Here is a 13,812-nt window from a genome sequence, read left to right on the forward strand (position 1 = left end):
CAAAAAAAAATTAGAAGGGTTTGTATGGACTTTTCTGAGTATAACTGGGCTACGATCTCAGAGACAATTTGCCCCAAATGCTCATTTTTGGCAAGTAGGCCTCTTAGACATTGTTCTTTCAGAATATCCTGACAAATCCCATCATTTCAGAAATTTCACTTTTATGACGTCATCACTTTAGTACTCTATTACTTTCCCGCCAAAACAATTTCGTTCCCAGGTCTCTTTGCAGTTTTAATTCAAAATGGCGGACAAAGAAGAATCACAATTTAATAGCGGTTCTGGATGGATGATTCTTTGAAATTGTGCACCGTCATTTATCCATAAATGAGGACTGTTACCATAATCACGGAAGTCAGGCAAGACTGTATGGCCTATATTGGTCTGATTCTAGCTTATCGAGCGATCGCTCGTGGACGAAGAAATGTCAACCCTTGGCCTTCGCGTCAAACCACTATACGCGACCGTGGGCATTGTGATCTTCGGAGTTGCCTTGTTCTTAAAGTTCACACCTTGGACTCCGAGCAAACCTGTCACGACACCCTCTTTGAAGGAAGTGGGAAGGGATTTTTATCTTGACGGTAAACAGTTTCGAATTCTGAGTGGTTCTATACACTACTTTAGAGTTGTTCCTGAATATTGGAAAGATCGTCTGCTGAAACTCAAGGCAATGGGTTTGAATACTGTTCAAACGTAAGTCTGCAGTATGTTTGACATTTCCAAAGGTATAGTAATGTTTAATCAACACTGAATGGCAATGTGAACGCGGAAATTACTCTCGAAAACATCTCGACCACTTTTTAAAGCGCTGATCGTTGACCTAGCTAATGCAACTCTCCATTGACGGTACCTTCTTTCCAAGAAGACGGAGAGGGTAGTTCTTGCGACATGTCCCTTCAGAAATCTGGCATTTATTTATTTATATATGTATATGTAGATGATGTAGATGTGAAGCCCTGTTATTATTACCAAGTATCGTTTTTTGTTTCAGTTACGTCCCATGGAATTTGCATGAGGAAGTTATGGGACATTTCAACTTCGAAGGTGGATTAGATATTGCGTGAGTTTATTTTTGGAAATGCTTTTATCGATGCTTTTATCAGTGTTTACAATTACTATGATGCCCTATATAATGTATAAAGCTTATTATATCTACCTGGATTTATGAAAACAGGATTAGCAACATTTGTAATTTCTTTCAACTTCCCCTATCTTAACCTTTTTACCGTGTTGTTTGCTTATGTTGATTTTTTTGGTTGTTGTTGTTTTGTGATTAGAGATTTGTGTAGAAGTGCCTGCAGAGGGAATTTCGTGAATTCAAGTTCTTTGTCTTCCCCCCTCCATCCCTAGAGGGTGTTTTTCTATCCCTACCCAGAATTCTCTGTCTTAACACATGCACAAGTGACAGTTATTTGAAATCAGTGTGCCCCTAAAGCTGGTTTTTGTGCCCTTTAGCAGTTTATATAATTTTGTTACTGATCACCATGAGAAAAGTTTTCTGGAGAGCATCATGTAAAGCTCTGAGATTGCTAGATGGGACAAAGTTAATACAATTCGCAGAGTATGTATCGTCCAATATCATGGTATATTCTTGTTTCGGTCAGTGTAAAACGTAGACTGCAGACTACAGGCTGCAGACCAGGGATAAAATGCAGACTGAGAGCATTAAGTCGCAGGACTATAGACTTTTTAAACATTTGTGCTCCTTCTTCTCCAAATAGGTGAAATAGCTAGCTGGTATCTGTACACACCTTGCTTCCTAGTCAAAGTACATTGCACATTTGCCAGAAGTTTCAATGAACATCCAAAGAGCTCAAGCCTGCATACCTTGATTTGTAATGTACTTTCATAGAAGGTCATCCAAATTTCCTGCAGAACATCTTTCTTTGTTGTTGGAATGATTTACTCCCTTTTTTATTGCCATAATTTTTTCTGTACAGTATTTTGGGTCAGCAGCTTTAATTTAAGCGTAAACATCGTGGTGTACCAATTCATGCTCACGTGTATCGAAAACTTCACGTCTAAGGTTGAAGCGTGAGGTCTCTCGGACGGAAAAAAAGGTTCAAGATTGTGATTATATTTTTGGGTTGTCGACAACGTTCCAGAGAAGAAAGGAATGCATTTGTGAAAGTAGATGTCATCAAGTATAAGTGTTCATTTACATGTATAGAGGGATTTTTTTGCCCTTAAACCCTTCCGCGACTACAGTTTATGCTCGGTCTGCATTTTACCCCAGCCTGCGTTTTACTCTCGGTCTGCAGTCTTCATTTTACACACAGTCTGCATATTACCCCTGGTCCGCAGTCTGCATTTTACACTGACTGATTCTTGTTTTATTTGGATAAACGGATCAATCACCCTGATCTGGGCTGAGACCGAAAGGTACAATATTGTTTGCTTTTCTAAGGTGACTGTTATGTACTGAATCACACAACAGCAGCGTGCAAAGAAACTACTGTCCGACAGCCCGGGGCTAGTGGATTTTGCTATCGGGCTGGTGAATTCTGTTTTTAACTTGCCCTACGGGCTAGTGATGTTTTATGAGGAATTTGAATAACAGAAGAACAAAATGTTTTGGGGGCTAGTTGAAATGATGTCTGGGCTAGTAAATACTAGCTTCAGCTTGCCCGAATGGCAAGCTGTAAAAATGATTTTCTTTGCACCCTGCAACAGCCATATTGAATCAAAAACCTCATGGTTTATTGCATCCGATGATGCTTATTATAATCAGTACTTTCATGACAGCATACATGACAGTGACCTTTAAGTCTTTGGCCTTGGGAACAAGCTTCTAGGAATCAAATCTCTTAGACGAGAGCAAACTTGAAGGTGAACTTTGACCCAGGCCAATAGGCTGAGTTTTTCCGAGTTATTTGATGATATTTCGCTTGTGTCAAACGTAAGAAGATTATGAATGGTTGTGGATAGTCATATCGGTGTGGCGAAAGTGTATGATTGTGTGACTTCCGCATGGTGTTGACAGGCAGAACTCAGGTATGTAGTCAAGTGGTTGAACTGTTGCACCAAAATATTCTGTGCCAGCCAAAAAAACATTTCATCAGTGCTTAGATGGGCTGATTGTGCCTTGAAAACCAAAAACCAATTCTCAACTCAGGAAAATTGTATCTAGGTCTAGTTTCAGTGGGTTCTTGGCTTTGAACCATAAGCTGGTTTTTGCAGATAAGAAGGTGATAATTTGTGTACTAAGTTTCATGCAGTTTGCTGTCTAATCCATGCAAAATTTAAGTCATTATGGAAACCTTAACCAGGCACTTTTTGGCAGCATTTCACCCAACTTAAAAATTCCTAGACTGAAATGACACTAGTTTGAAACTTCACACGGTCAGATTACAGTATAAAATAATGTTCTAAAATTTGCATCATTTTAAATTTGGGCTCATTAAAATGTTTCAAGGGACTACTAACTTACTGCCTGGCATCAGATAAAGGCTTTTAATCAGCCTTTGAAGAAATTTTTACAACTCAATCATAAAACTCAGTTATTGGAGCGTGACTCCCTCAATCAGCAACATGTAATGTATTTAGTTTGTTTCTTTTGGACCTACCTAAACTTGTCCAATTCGGGACACGTAAAATAGCACCCAGGAGATATTAAAGTAAGGCTTTATGGTCACGCTATGTTTAGTAGAATGACCATTTTGCTAACCCGATTTTCAAACATTCAGGTATATGTTGTGGTTCAATTTTATCCTTGGCTTAAATTTTCTTTTCTTTTTTGGGTATGGTAATGTATGATAATGAGTTTAAAGCAAGATCTAGAAAATAAAATTTAAGTTTATAATAAGGATAAAATTGAACCACAACATATACTTAGTTTACGTGCCATCCTTAAAAAAGACACAATAAATTTCTCCATCCCTCAGTTCAAACAGCATCCCAATATTACCCTCATTATTGTGACGTTATTTTAAGGTGAGGTCACTCATTCCCCATTCCGAGAGAAACCTGTTGTGCATCATAAGGAGCGTTTTTAAGGTTTATGCCTGCTGTCTTTCTTTGTGCCACCTGGGAAATTTTTTTCAACCAATCAGAAGTATATACTGCCTGATCTGTGTAGTCACAGGTGATCAGTGTGGTATTTCCGTCATTGTGAAACGTGAAATGTTCTTTGTTTTGAAATTCTCAGGTTAAGTAAAGGATATATTCCCAAAAGTAGCTGCTCTATTTATGAAATTGAAGGAATTATATATAACAAGGACAATGTGTATCCAAGCAACTTTTCATGACAGAATTGGTGTTTTCACCTTTTTCTATTTCATTGCAGTCGTTTTATCAACCTAGCTCATACAATTGGTTTATATGTGTTTGTGCGTCCTGGTCCTTTTATCTGTGCTGAGTGGGAGTTTGGAGGATTTCCAAGGCAAGATTATAGCTGAATAATAAATCAGCCATTTCTGCGGTTGAAATTAAATGTCATGATAGAAGTCCTACAATAGACATCTACTATTATTATACAAAAAATTGTTCTCCGAGCTTAAAATTTATCATCTTTCGTTCTTTCACCATACAGTATGATCTTGACATGATCTCTGATCCTAGCAGTATCCAGGATGCATGTCAAATATGAGCCTAGTATAAGGCCTTGCTCTCCATGAGATTTTTCAGTAGCTCAGTGGATAGAGCACCCCACCCAGTGTTTGGAAGGTTATGGGTTATAGTCAGGGACTCAGATTTTTTTTGTCCCACGCTCGTGACATGCTGATTATTTCTTTTTGACATTTGTTCACTGAGTTTAAAATTTACAATCTTTCAGTCTTTCACCATTGTTAATCTTACCTTCCTTTTAATTACACTTATTTATGACCACTGTTTCTAAGAAACATTTAATAAATTACAGTCAAACCTCTATGTTGTGACACTTCTTGTAAGTAACCACCATGCCAGGACCTCTTGTAAGGAACCACCTCTCATAAGGAACTACAACCATATCTTAGCCTGATGGTTTTACAAGAGGTTATTAAAATAACCTCTTGTAAGTGACTACTTGATTAATCGTATGGGTTGAACCACCTTAAGACAACAGCATTATACTGGAATAACTCAACAATAAGGCAGGGACTCAGCCATATACCTGCTGGTGGCGTTTCCTTTTTATTGAAAAAAATGGTGGTATAACATTAACTAGAAAATTCAATTTGTGTTTGGTCCTTTGACACTTTTTTTGTCCATTATTAATTTCAGCCTACTTACAGGTCATTTAAAACTGACGTTAAGTAGATCAAAATCTCAAAGCTTCGGATCAAAGCAACACTACCGCATTATTTCATACCTTTTCAATTTCTAAGTAGTAATAATTCTATTACCTTCTAATGTTTTGTAATAATGCCACAATTTTATTTCAGCTGGCTGTTGCATGATCCAAACATGGAGTTGCGATCCATGTATACTCCTTATATCCTGGCTGTAGACAGGTATTTGAAGAAAATGGCAGAGATATTGGCCCCACTGCAGGTTAATATGTGTTATTATACATTGTACTCACAAACAGCTAATTTGGGAAATCAGCGCAACTATATTAGTTACTTATCTGCTAGCACATTAATTGACTAATCTGTAGGTAGCGTGCACAATGCGTGATTTCCAATAACATTATCAATTCAGGTTCCTTGCGATGGTGTGTTTGTTGTTATTTTCTTCAAAACAATGTATAATAAAACAATATTATTAGATTCTGTTTTTGGTAATATCCTGAATACCGGTAATCAATGTCTCGGTAAGTGTTATCATCCTCCGCTAATAGCACTTACCTCGACGTTAATTGTTTCAGAAATCACAAAAACATCATCCAATAATAATTGTTTATAATTTACTAAGAATTAGCAGAACCCTTGGGAGCCAAATTGGTTGCCTAACATTTTAAAAGACATACCAGTATCAGATAAGAGTGATTAAGCATTTTATTGTATCTTGACATTAAGGTGTCAAATAATGAAGTTGTTAAGAGTCAGATGTCTTGAGTTTGAGTTGTTAGGGGAAAGTTTTTGTTGTGAGGGCCTTTGTGTAATTTAGTTTGTCAATGATGACTTTAAGTCTAAGAATACTGGGAATTGAGCCTCATTCGACAGTCAGTAATGGTTTTTCATAAAGGAGTTGTGGCTGTCAGTTAATGTCCAATCTTGTCAATATTGCTCATATCCCTTAATTAATCATGTTTAATGAAAGAAGGCTACAATAATTTTTTTTTTTTAGAAATGTTGGGGAATTGCTTTTATTAAAAAACAGGCAAGAGATATAAGAAAACTTACAACATGTATGCATGCAAACAGTGTGGTTGTTTTCTCTCAAACATGGTGTAATAGCTTATCAGTCATCAGTACAGTGGGCACTACAATGTAAAAAGCTGGTTGAACTTTTCTAATGGTATCACACTATAACCCAAATTTCCATGATACTAAATAGCTGCATAGTTGCATATGAAAGTATCTCTAATCATATATATTTTTTGGCTGTTTTTAGTATTCCAAAGGTGGACCCATTATAGCTTTTCAAGTTGAAAATGAGTATGGAGGCTATTCAGAGGACTTAAGCTCTGAATACATGATTCACCTACGAAATGTAAGACAACGATTTTTGTGTTTCACTCTCCACCAACCCAGCACCAGAGGCTCTGGGTAACACTGGCCTTAATTCTGACCAATTACTCGCAGAGCTCTATTTCAGGCATGGTTGTGCATTTCTCCCTCAAGAGTGGCTTTTTGTGTATAAATAAATAAGTGTGCAATCAAATTAGTCCAGTTTGGCTGCAAGGGCAGGGGAGAATTGGATTCATCCACTGTCAAAGCCCCTTGTGGGGTGGCGTTCGTGGGGGGATGGGTTGGTCTACACCCGTTCTGCTTTGTGGTTCATTTGTTTGTGTCCCTCCCTCCCCCCTATTTTTTCTCTTATCTTGGTCTAGTCCTATCGCCTTCTCGCCTGTGGTTAAGTGAGCATCCACTGGGAGTAGATTACTATTGAAACTAATGCCTTCTTGGCAGTAAAATAAAATTTGTTTATGTTAGACAGTTGTAAAACGCTACACAACCCAGTTTGGTTCCTTTTTTGGCTTCCAGTACTTCATTTAACTACATAATTAAACATTCTCTGTCCTCTCAAAGTTTCTTCAAAAAGTACCCTCCCTAGTTGGGAGGGGGGGGGGGTGGGATGGGGGGTTTTGGGCCAAATAATAGAGGATTAATGGTATGGTAGGGCTCTGTGTAAAAACATCTCCTAGACACTCCTCATTTCCTTTGTGGAGGGGGTGTTTTTGTATGGAGCTTTTTGCTATATTGATGCTGGCACAACACCTTATCAAGGGAAAGGGCAGCAGCACCCAGTGGCCCCTTGTGCCTTACTTTTCCTCTTAAGTGACTAGGAAAATTTTCGTTTTTATTGTCGGTCAGTGTAAGATGCAGACTGCAGACTATTGATTTCACCATGCAAATGAGTATGTGACAACAATAGTTCCATTGTTTTCTAACCCTAAAAACAATAGTCTGCCATCAGTCCACAGTCTGCATTTTACACTGCCCCTTTTTATTATTAAAAGCCTGCTGGACACAGTGGGTTTCACAATTTCATAGTACTTGGCAGATCCCCTCAATTTTTCTTAGAGCACCTCCGTATGATTACTTTCGTTTGTATTGTTCAGTTTGTAACAAAATAAACCAACAAGCCGGTAAGGATAGTTAAGGGTCTCTGAAAGTGAATGTCTTATCATGTATTTGCTTTTTTTCAGGTGATGGTTGATGAAGGTCTTACAGAATTGATGTTTACATCTGATAATCTGGGGATAATGGAGCAAGAAAAATATCGTCTGCCAGGAGGTACTACATGTGCTATACACTCAAGTTCATTTCACTTCACTTCACTTGATTGTCGTTGCTCACAAATAGTGAAAGCTAATTGAGGTGGGCACGGTGATGATATTTTAGGTTGTACTCCTAGAATATTGGGAATGTTTTATTTTACAGGGTAATTTCTTTTACCTGGAACAAATATCTTTTAATTTCATGGGCGATATTTTTTTGGATATGAAATATTAATGGTCCTTACTTGCTTGTTTAGTCAAATTTAACTTCTTATTTCGTCTTTGTATTCTTGTCCCCTTGCAGCATTTTTAACAATGAATTTGCAAAAAGATGAGGTTGATTCTATCAAGAGGCTCAAAAAGTTGCAGGTAAAGATTTTTTTTATTAACTTAGCCTCAGTTCAAGAAATTCCACCCTTAAATCGGTAAAATTTGGTTCTATGGCACATTGTTTTTACTCCCTAGTCTAAGAATGCATAGCCCGCAAGAAAGCTGTCTAGCCGCGTATGAACTCTGTCCCGCTTGCGCGTGCCTTCTCACAATATCGAAGTTGCCTAACGAAAATTTCAAATGGTCTACGTTTCAGCTCAATTTCCTCTTTTTACCATATTATTATTGTGGCTTCATTTCTGTATCACCTTCCTCAATGCACAAGCTCAGTTGTAGGTCTTAAAAATTATCAGGAACGCCTAAGGTTGTTTTCAGATGGCTCACTATTCAGTGCCCAACTTATCTTTACCGTTGACTTGTCCCTTTCTCAAAAGTGGCTGCTTAAACAGGGGTTTGTTCTCCCGAATATGCGATTTCTGATCGAAACGTTGTACATGTAAAACCAGATGAGCCATGAAGTTAGCAGATCATTGCAATAATGGCCGTTTTTATAATTAGAGGACGTTTAGACGGATCAACGTTTGAATGTTAATTAAGCGCGAGGTTGAGTGCGTCCCATCTCCACTGTAGAAGCCATTAAAGCCTCCATCCTGTTCGTGGGAAAGGCCTAAGAACGTTTGTTTAGGAGGCTATTAAAGTGGACAGGGTCATATATGGCTATGACGTCTGTTAAGTGCATCGATTATACATGTGTAAGCTCAGACGCTTACTGCGTCTGCCTTTTTTCTTGTGTTTACACTAGATGGTTTGGAAGTCGACCCCGGATGGGGAGACTCCCGAGTGAAAGGGACTCAGATATTCGTTAGAACATCAAATTTAAAACCTCAACGAAGACTAATCTGGTCTTGACTCAGGCTTTATTGGATCTTTATATGAGAGCATAAACCTACTCATAATGACAGTGTTTCTTTTTGTGTTTTTCGCAACACGCTAAGTAAGTCGGCCAGCTACCCCTTCCTTTTGATATCGGAGCCTCTTTTCAGGTATAATAGAGAACTTTAGATTCTATTAAAAAAGACAAGGACGACTACAAGAGTGATACTTTCTTAATACTTAGTGCAGTGCACGTGCGTGAACCAGCCTCAATCTTACAACGCCATGGCAGCGAAAACATCGCTTAAAAAGTGAATTTATGTTTTTCCAGTCTTATCGTGATTATTCCTACCCATCTACGATTGAATTATCAATGGTAGTAAATGTGGCTGTTTGTCTTCCAGCCTAATAGACCTTTGATGGTGGCAGAGTTTTGGCCAGGATGGTTTGATAATTGGGGGGATGGTCACTACAAAATGGATGTTGAAAAGACTACCACAAGGGTATTGAACATTCTTAAGGCTGGAGCCTCCATTAACCTCTACATGTTTCACGGTATGGCGGAATATTTGTGGCATATTTTCCGAAGCAAACACAAAAGTATTATTTTTCGGACTGAATTGATTCGTTAGTCTTTTTTTTTTACCTATTCCACACAAGGAATGGCTGTTAAAAAGGGCCAAAATTCATCTACGGTAATCATAAGTCGAAAAAGTACTGATAAAATAATCCTTATCTCAGTGTCTAACATTTAAGAAAGGTAGCTTTTGATAGTATCTTATACAGTCTTTCGCAGCAAAGTCAGCTCCACCGCGGGTGTTGTCATGTGTATAAAGCTCGCAGACGTACATGAGGCCAAACTGGGAGCCGCGATTCTACTAAAGAAAACTTCGGTCCTATCTTCTGTTCAGTACACTTGCTTTCGATAGAACTCTTTAAATGACTAAAACTCTACAATGCAGCATATAGAAATAGACTCAACTAGCGATGCTTTCCCTTTTTTTCTTTCAGGAGGCACCAACTTTGGATTTATGAATGGCGCTCTTGTCATTCCCTGGATACGAAAATTCTCTTATCAAGCCGTTGTTACGTCATATGGTAACATGTTCTTTGGGATTCTTCAGTTTTAATACTGTGTCGGCCATTTTGACGTTGTCCTTGAGACCAGGAACTGTTTTGGGGGACAAATTTTGACCCAGTGTCTTTAATAGTGTCCCAAAACAGTGCCTTAGAAACAAAGTACAATTTGATTCAAATCTGACGCTTAAGCGTAGACAAAGAATGGCCAATTTACTCCAAGGTGGCTCACTCCACACTAACGTAGACTCTTACCTAGTCGCTATTTATGTGTTTATGGGCTGGGAGAAGATTGAGGTTTGGAGGCACACTGTTGTCTTCCCATAAGTCCCCGCGCGCTTCGATTATCATCCAATCTTCTCTCTTCTCATCTGACTTATAAATAGTGACTGGGTACGAATCTGAGGCTATGTTCACACTATACTGAATAGCTTTTGCTCTTCCATGAAAATCATACCGGATAGGACAAGAATGGTTGTGGCTGTGCGATTTCTTTGATGAAGCGAAGCTGCGCCGCGCCGTTTTTTGAAAGTGGAGCGTGACATATCGGATAGGTTTTGTGCTATACTTTGGTGACAGCTTGTAAACACCTATTCGGCCCGTCGTGGAAGTAAATAAGTAGCAGCGAGGACTGGAACCCACTGAGACGGAAGTAAATATTCAGGAGTGATGGAATTTAGTTAACCAAATCCTCTCAGCCAACCGCGCCAGCAAGGTGATGGACGTGCCGCCTCTTGCCAGTTTTGATTTACCATAACACTATTATAGTATACATGCTATACATCTAAAATTAATTGCACTGGCCAGGGATCTCAGCAAGCTCTCTTGAGCTCTATTGAACGATAACAGTTTTTGACTAGTGTGGGATTTTTTTGACTATAACCTGTTCCTTGTAGATTATGATGCTCCATTGTCAGAAGCTGGTGATGTGACAAAGAAGTTCTGGGCTTTATCTAAAATTTTTAAAAAGTATAACCCAAGCTCCAATCATAAAGGTTGGCCTTTTTCTAGTACTGACACACATTAGGGATCGATCATTATTTATCGCCTGGGGGGTGGGGGGAGGATTTTGGGGGAATTACTTGATTTTTAGGGAAACAAAAGGGGGGATCAGTTGTAAACTGGGAACCCAAAGGGAAGGATTCAGAGGGGGGACCACTCAAATTTGCTTGGAAAATGAAGACATGGGGGGTATCGCGAAAGTCATCAAATGTTATTAGGGGGAATCACTTCAGTGAAGTAACATTCAAAGGGGGGATCGGCTAAATTTCACCTTTTTTAGCCCCATATCCTCCCCCCGCCCCCCGGCGATAAATAATGACTGGTCCCTTATTTGGTGGCGTTGAAATAAAATTCAGGGTCCGCCTAGTTTGATTACCAGTTTTTTTGTCTTACCCAGCTTTTTTGCAAGATCAGAAACAAAGAAATTGAAAGTGGAACTAGTTTGAAACTATCTCAGCCAGAATTTTATTAAATTCGTAGGATTTTTATTGGTTGTGCGTAGCAGGGTTAACTAAATCTTCATATATCTTTCATAATTTCATAACGATTTCTAAAGAGAGTCGTAAAGCAACTGTGATTAGCTCTGACTGTGTCATACGACTGCGATGTGTCTCACAAGTTACTCTTAATGATTGATGTATTATTTGCTTCCTAGTTGATAAGAGTCTTCTATTCCCAGAGAGGAGAGCATATGGTAATTTATGTTATTGTGATTTGCTGTTGTAAAATACTAGCCCCCGTAGCAGGCGCCGGTTTTTGTAGGGTGAATGGAGAAATTTCGATAACGCGCGCGCACGAGTTGAGGGGAGGAAAGGAAAGGAGGCCTCCTCTCCCCTTCGCCAGTTCCCCTCGCGCGCTCTACAAAAACTTACCAAAATAACTGGCGTCTGTCACGCATGCTTTTGTATATAATACTTGATTTTGCACGGGTTACTTCTGTTTTTTATTTTTAGCAACAGCCGGGTTTTTTTTGTCTTTCATCACGTCTAGATAATGTAAAGATGCAGAGGTGCTTGGGACTTTCAGATATTACACATTTCTTTGTGAGTATTATTCATTACCGAATAATAGTTCATGTTATTCATCTCTGAACCTCAAGATGATTTTTTTTCTCAGTTTTCCCAAGCTTCATAACCATGTATGAATTTTAATTTATCAAAATTAATGAAAATTGTGTATTGCATTGTGTGGTTTGTCCAAGTGATATTTCTGATACTTAAAAAGACATTGGCGTGACTCCTTTAGAATGCTGGTGGAATGACACAGAATGTAACTTTTGCTGGCATTTATCGTTTGCTTCCTTACCTCTTTACGCGTGAAAAAATTCTCAGCTCCTCAGAGGTTCCTTTTGTGTCACGCAAAATACAAATCATATACAAATACAAGTCAATACATTCTCTCCCTAAAAGTAAGTAGAAGGATACTGGCGCCGAAATGTGTCCTGCTTTTGTTTCGGGGATCGTTTTTGGGGACGCGCCGGTCAGCTATTGGCCAATTTTTTCCTTCTCCCAGAAGTCTTTGCGAAAATTAACTCAGCCCAGTTCCCCTCTCGTTTCTAAAGTGGCGAATGTAGTCTGTCGTTGAAACCCTACACATTGGTCATGCGCAGTGATGAGCCCGCAGTGATGGCGAAACACTATAGACATGATTTTTTTTGATGAATGCTTTTTTTTCTGTTGTCGTTGTTGGCAGGTTTCCATCGAGAGTGACAATGTCATGCCGATGGAGATGTTGCCAATAAATAACAATGGCGGACAAGGATACGGCTTCATATTATATCGAACAGAACTGTGGAAGGAGCCTTGGCAAATAACCATACACGATATCAGTGATAGTGCTCAGGTAACCACAAGAGACGCACTTAGGAAATGCATCCGGTCCAAAAAAGAGGGTCGTAATAACACGCGATAATAGGGTGGTCTATGGTTGGGCGAGGGGGTTAGATAGACAGAATCTTTATTTATACTCACTTACAATAAGTAGCACGCTGGTACTAGTTTGAGCGAGCTAAAACTATTACAGTGCGACCGCTCGAACTGGGGCAGTTGGAAGAAGACAGTGAGAAGATTATCCCATCACAACGGTTTTTGAAAACGAAGGATTCTCAAGTTTTTTTGCAAACGGACCAATAACATTCATGAATTTGAGGGCCGTTACCTGAGAGGTCAGGTAAGTTCAAACAGTTTTAAAGTTTTCAACGGTTGCACTGTTGAACCTTGAATTTTATTGGCCCGTTTGCCCAAAAAAACTTGCGAATCTTTTGTTTTACAAAAAATCAACGTAAAATATATTCAGGACTAACCTGTTTACGCCCCAAAGGTAACTCCTTTTGCTTTAAATCTCAATCAAATGTTAGGGTATGGGTAATAATTCTAATGACCCGAATGTTGTAAGGCAAGTTTACACGGTAGCAATTTGCTTGCCAACGAAACAGCAAATTTTAAAAAATTGCCCAAAATAAAATCGATTTAAAATTAAGCCGTATTACAAAAAAATCAGGTCACGCAAAACGGTTTAGTTCACGAATCACATTTAACTCAAATCTTCGTTACATGAATCACGCTTAATTCCAAAACCGCTTTCAAGTGCACGTAAAAATTGTCCTGGTATTAGAAATCACTAATCACGAATATATAAAAACGTAAATTACGCTTCACGTTACCGAAAAAGGATAGGCGACCCTCTTTTATGTTCAGTCACGTCGAACAGTTGATTACGGCTCT

At 38.8% G+C, this 13,812-nt stretch overlaps 1 protein-coding gene across 3 annotated transcripts in view; it reads left to right on the plus strand.

Annotated features, from left to right (window-relative positions):
- Positions 1-277: 277 nt before the first annotated feature.
- The window catches only part of LOC140950508 (beta-galactosidase-1-like protein 2), a 22,752-nt gene continuing 9,217 nt past the window's right edge, over positions 278-13,812 (plus strand). The window contains exons 1-13 of one of the 3 annotated variants that reach the window (XM_073399746.1): positions 278-693; positions 992-1,060; positions 4,286-4,381; positions 5,364-5,472; positions 6,478-6,576; positions 7,736-7,823; positions 8,112-8,176; positions 9,415-9,565; positions 10,022-10,108; positions 10,984-11,082; positions 11,745-11,783; positions 12,080-12,132; positions 12,782-12,931. In XM_073399746.1, coding sequence (XP_073255847.1) covers positions 425-693; positions 992-1,060; positions 4,286-4,381; positions 5,364-5,472; positions 6,478-6,576; positions 7,736-7,823; positions 8,112-8,176; positions 9,415-9,565; positions 10,022-10,108; positions 10,984-11,082; positions 11,745-11,783; positions 12,080-12,132; positions 12,782-12,931 — 1,374 coding nt within the window. In that variant the 5' untranslated portion in view covers positions 278-424. Of the gene's footprint in view, positions 726-991; positions 1,061-4,285; positions 4,382-5,363; positions 5,473-6,477; positions 6,577-7,735; positions 7,824-8,111; positions 8,177-9,414; positions 9,566-10,021; positions 10,109-10,983; positions 11,083-11,744; positions 11,784-12,079; positions 12,133-12,781; positions 12,932-13,812 lie in introns of all 3 variants that reach the window. The other 2 variants (XM_073399748.1, XM_073399747.1) reach the window with 2 other exon arrangements.

Source organism: Porites lutea, chromosome 10, assembly GCF_958299795.1.
Source record: "Porites lutea chromosome 10, jaPorLute2.1, whole genome shotgun sequence".
Lineage (NCBI taxonomy): Eukaryota > Metazoa > Cnidaria > Anthozoa > Scleractinia > Poritidae > Porites > Porites lutea.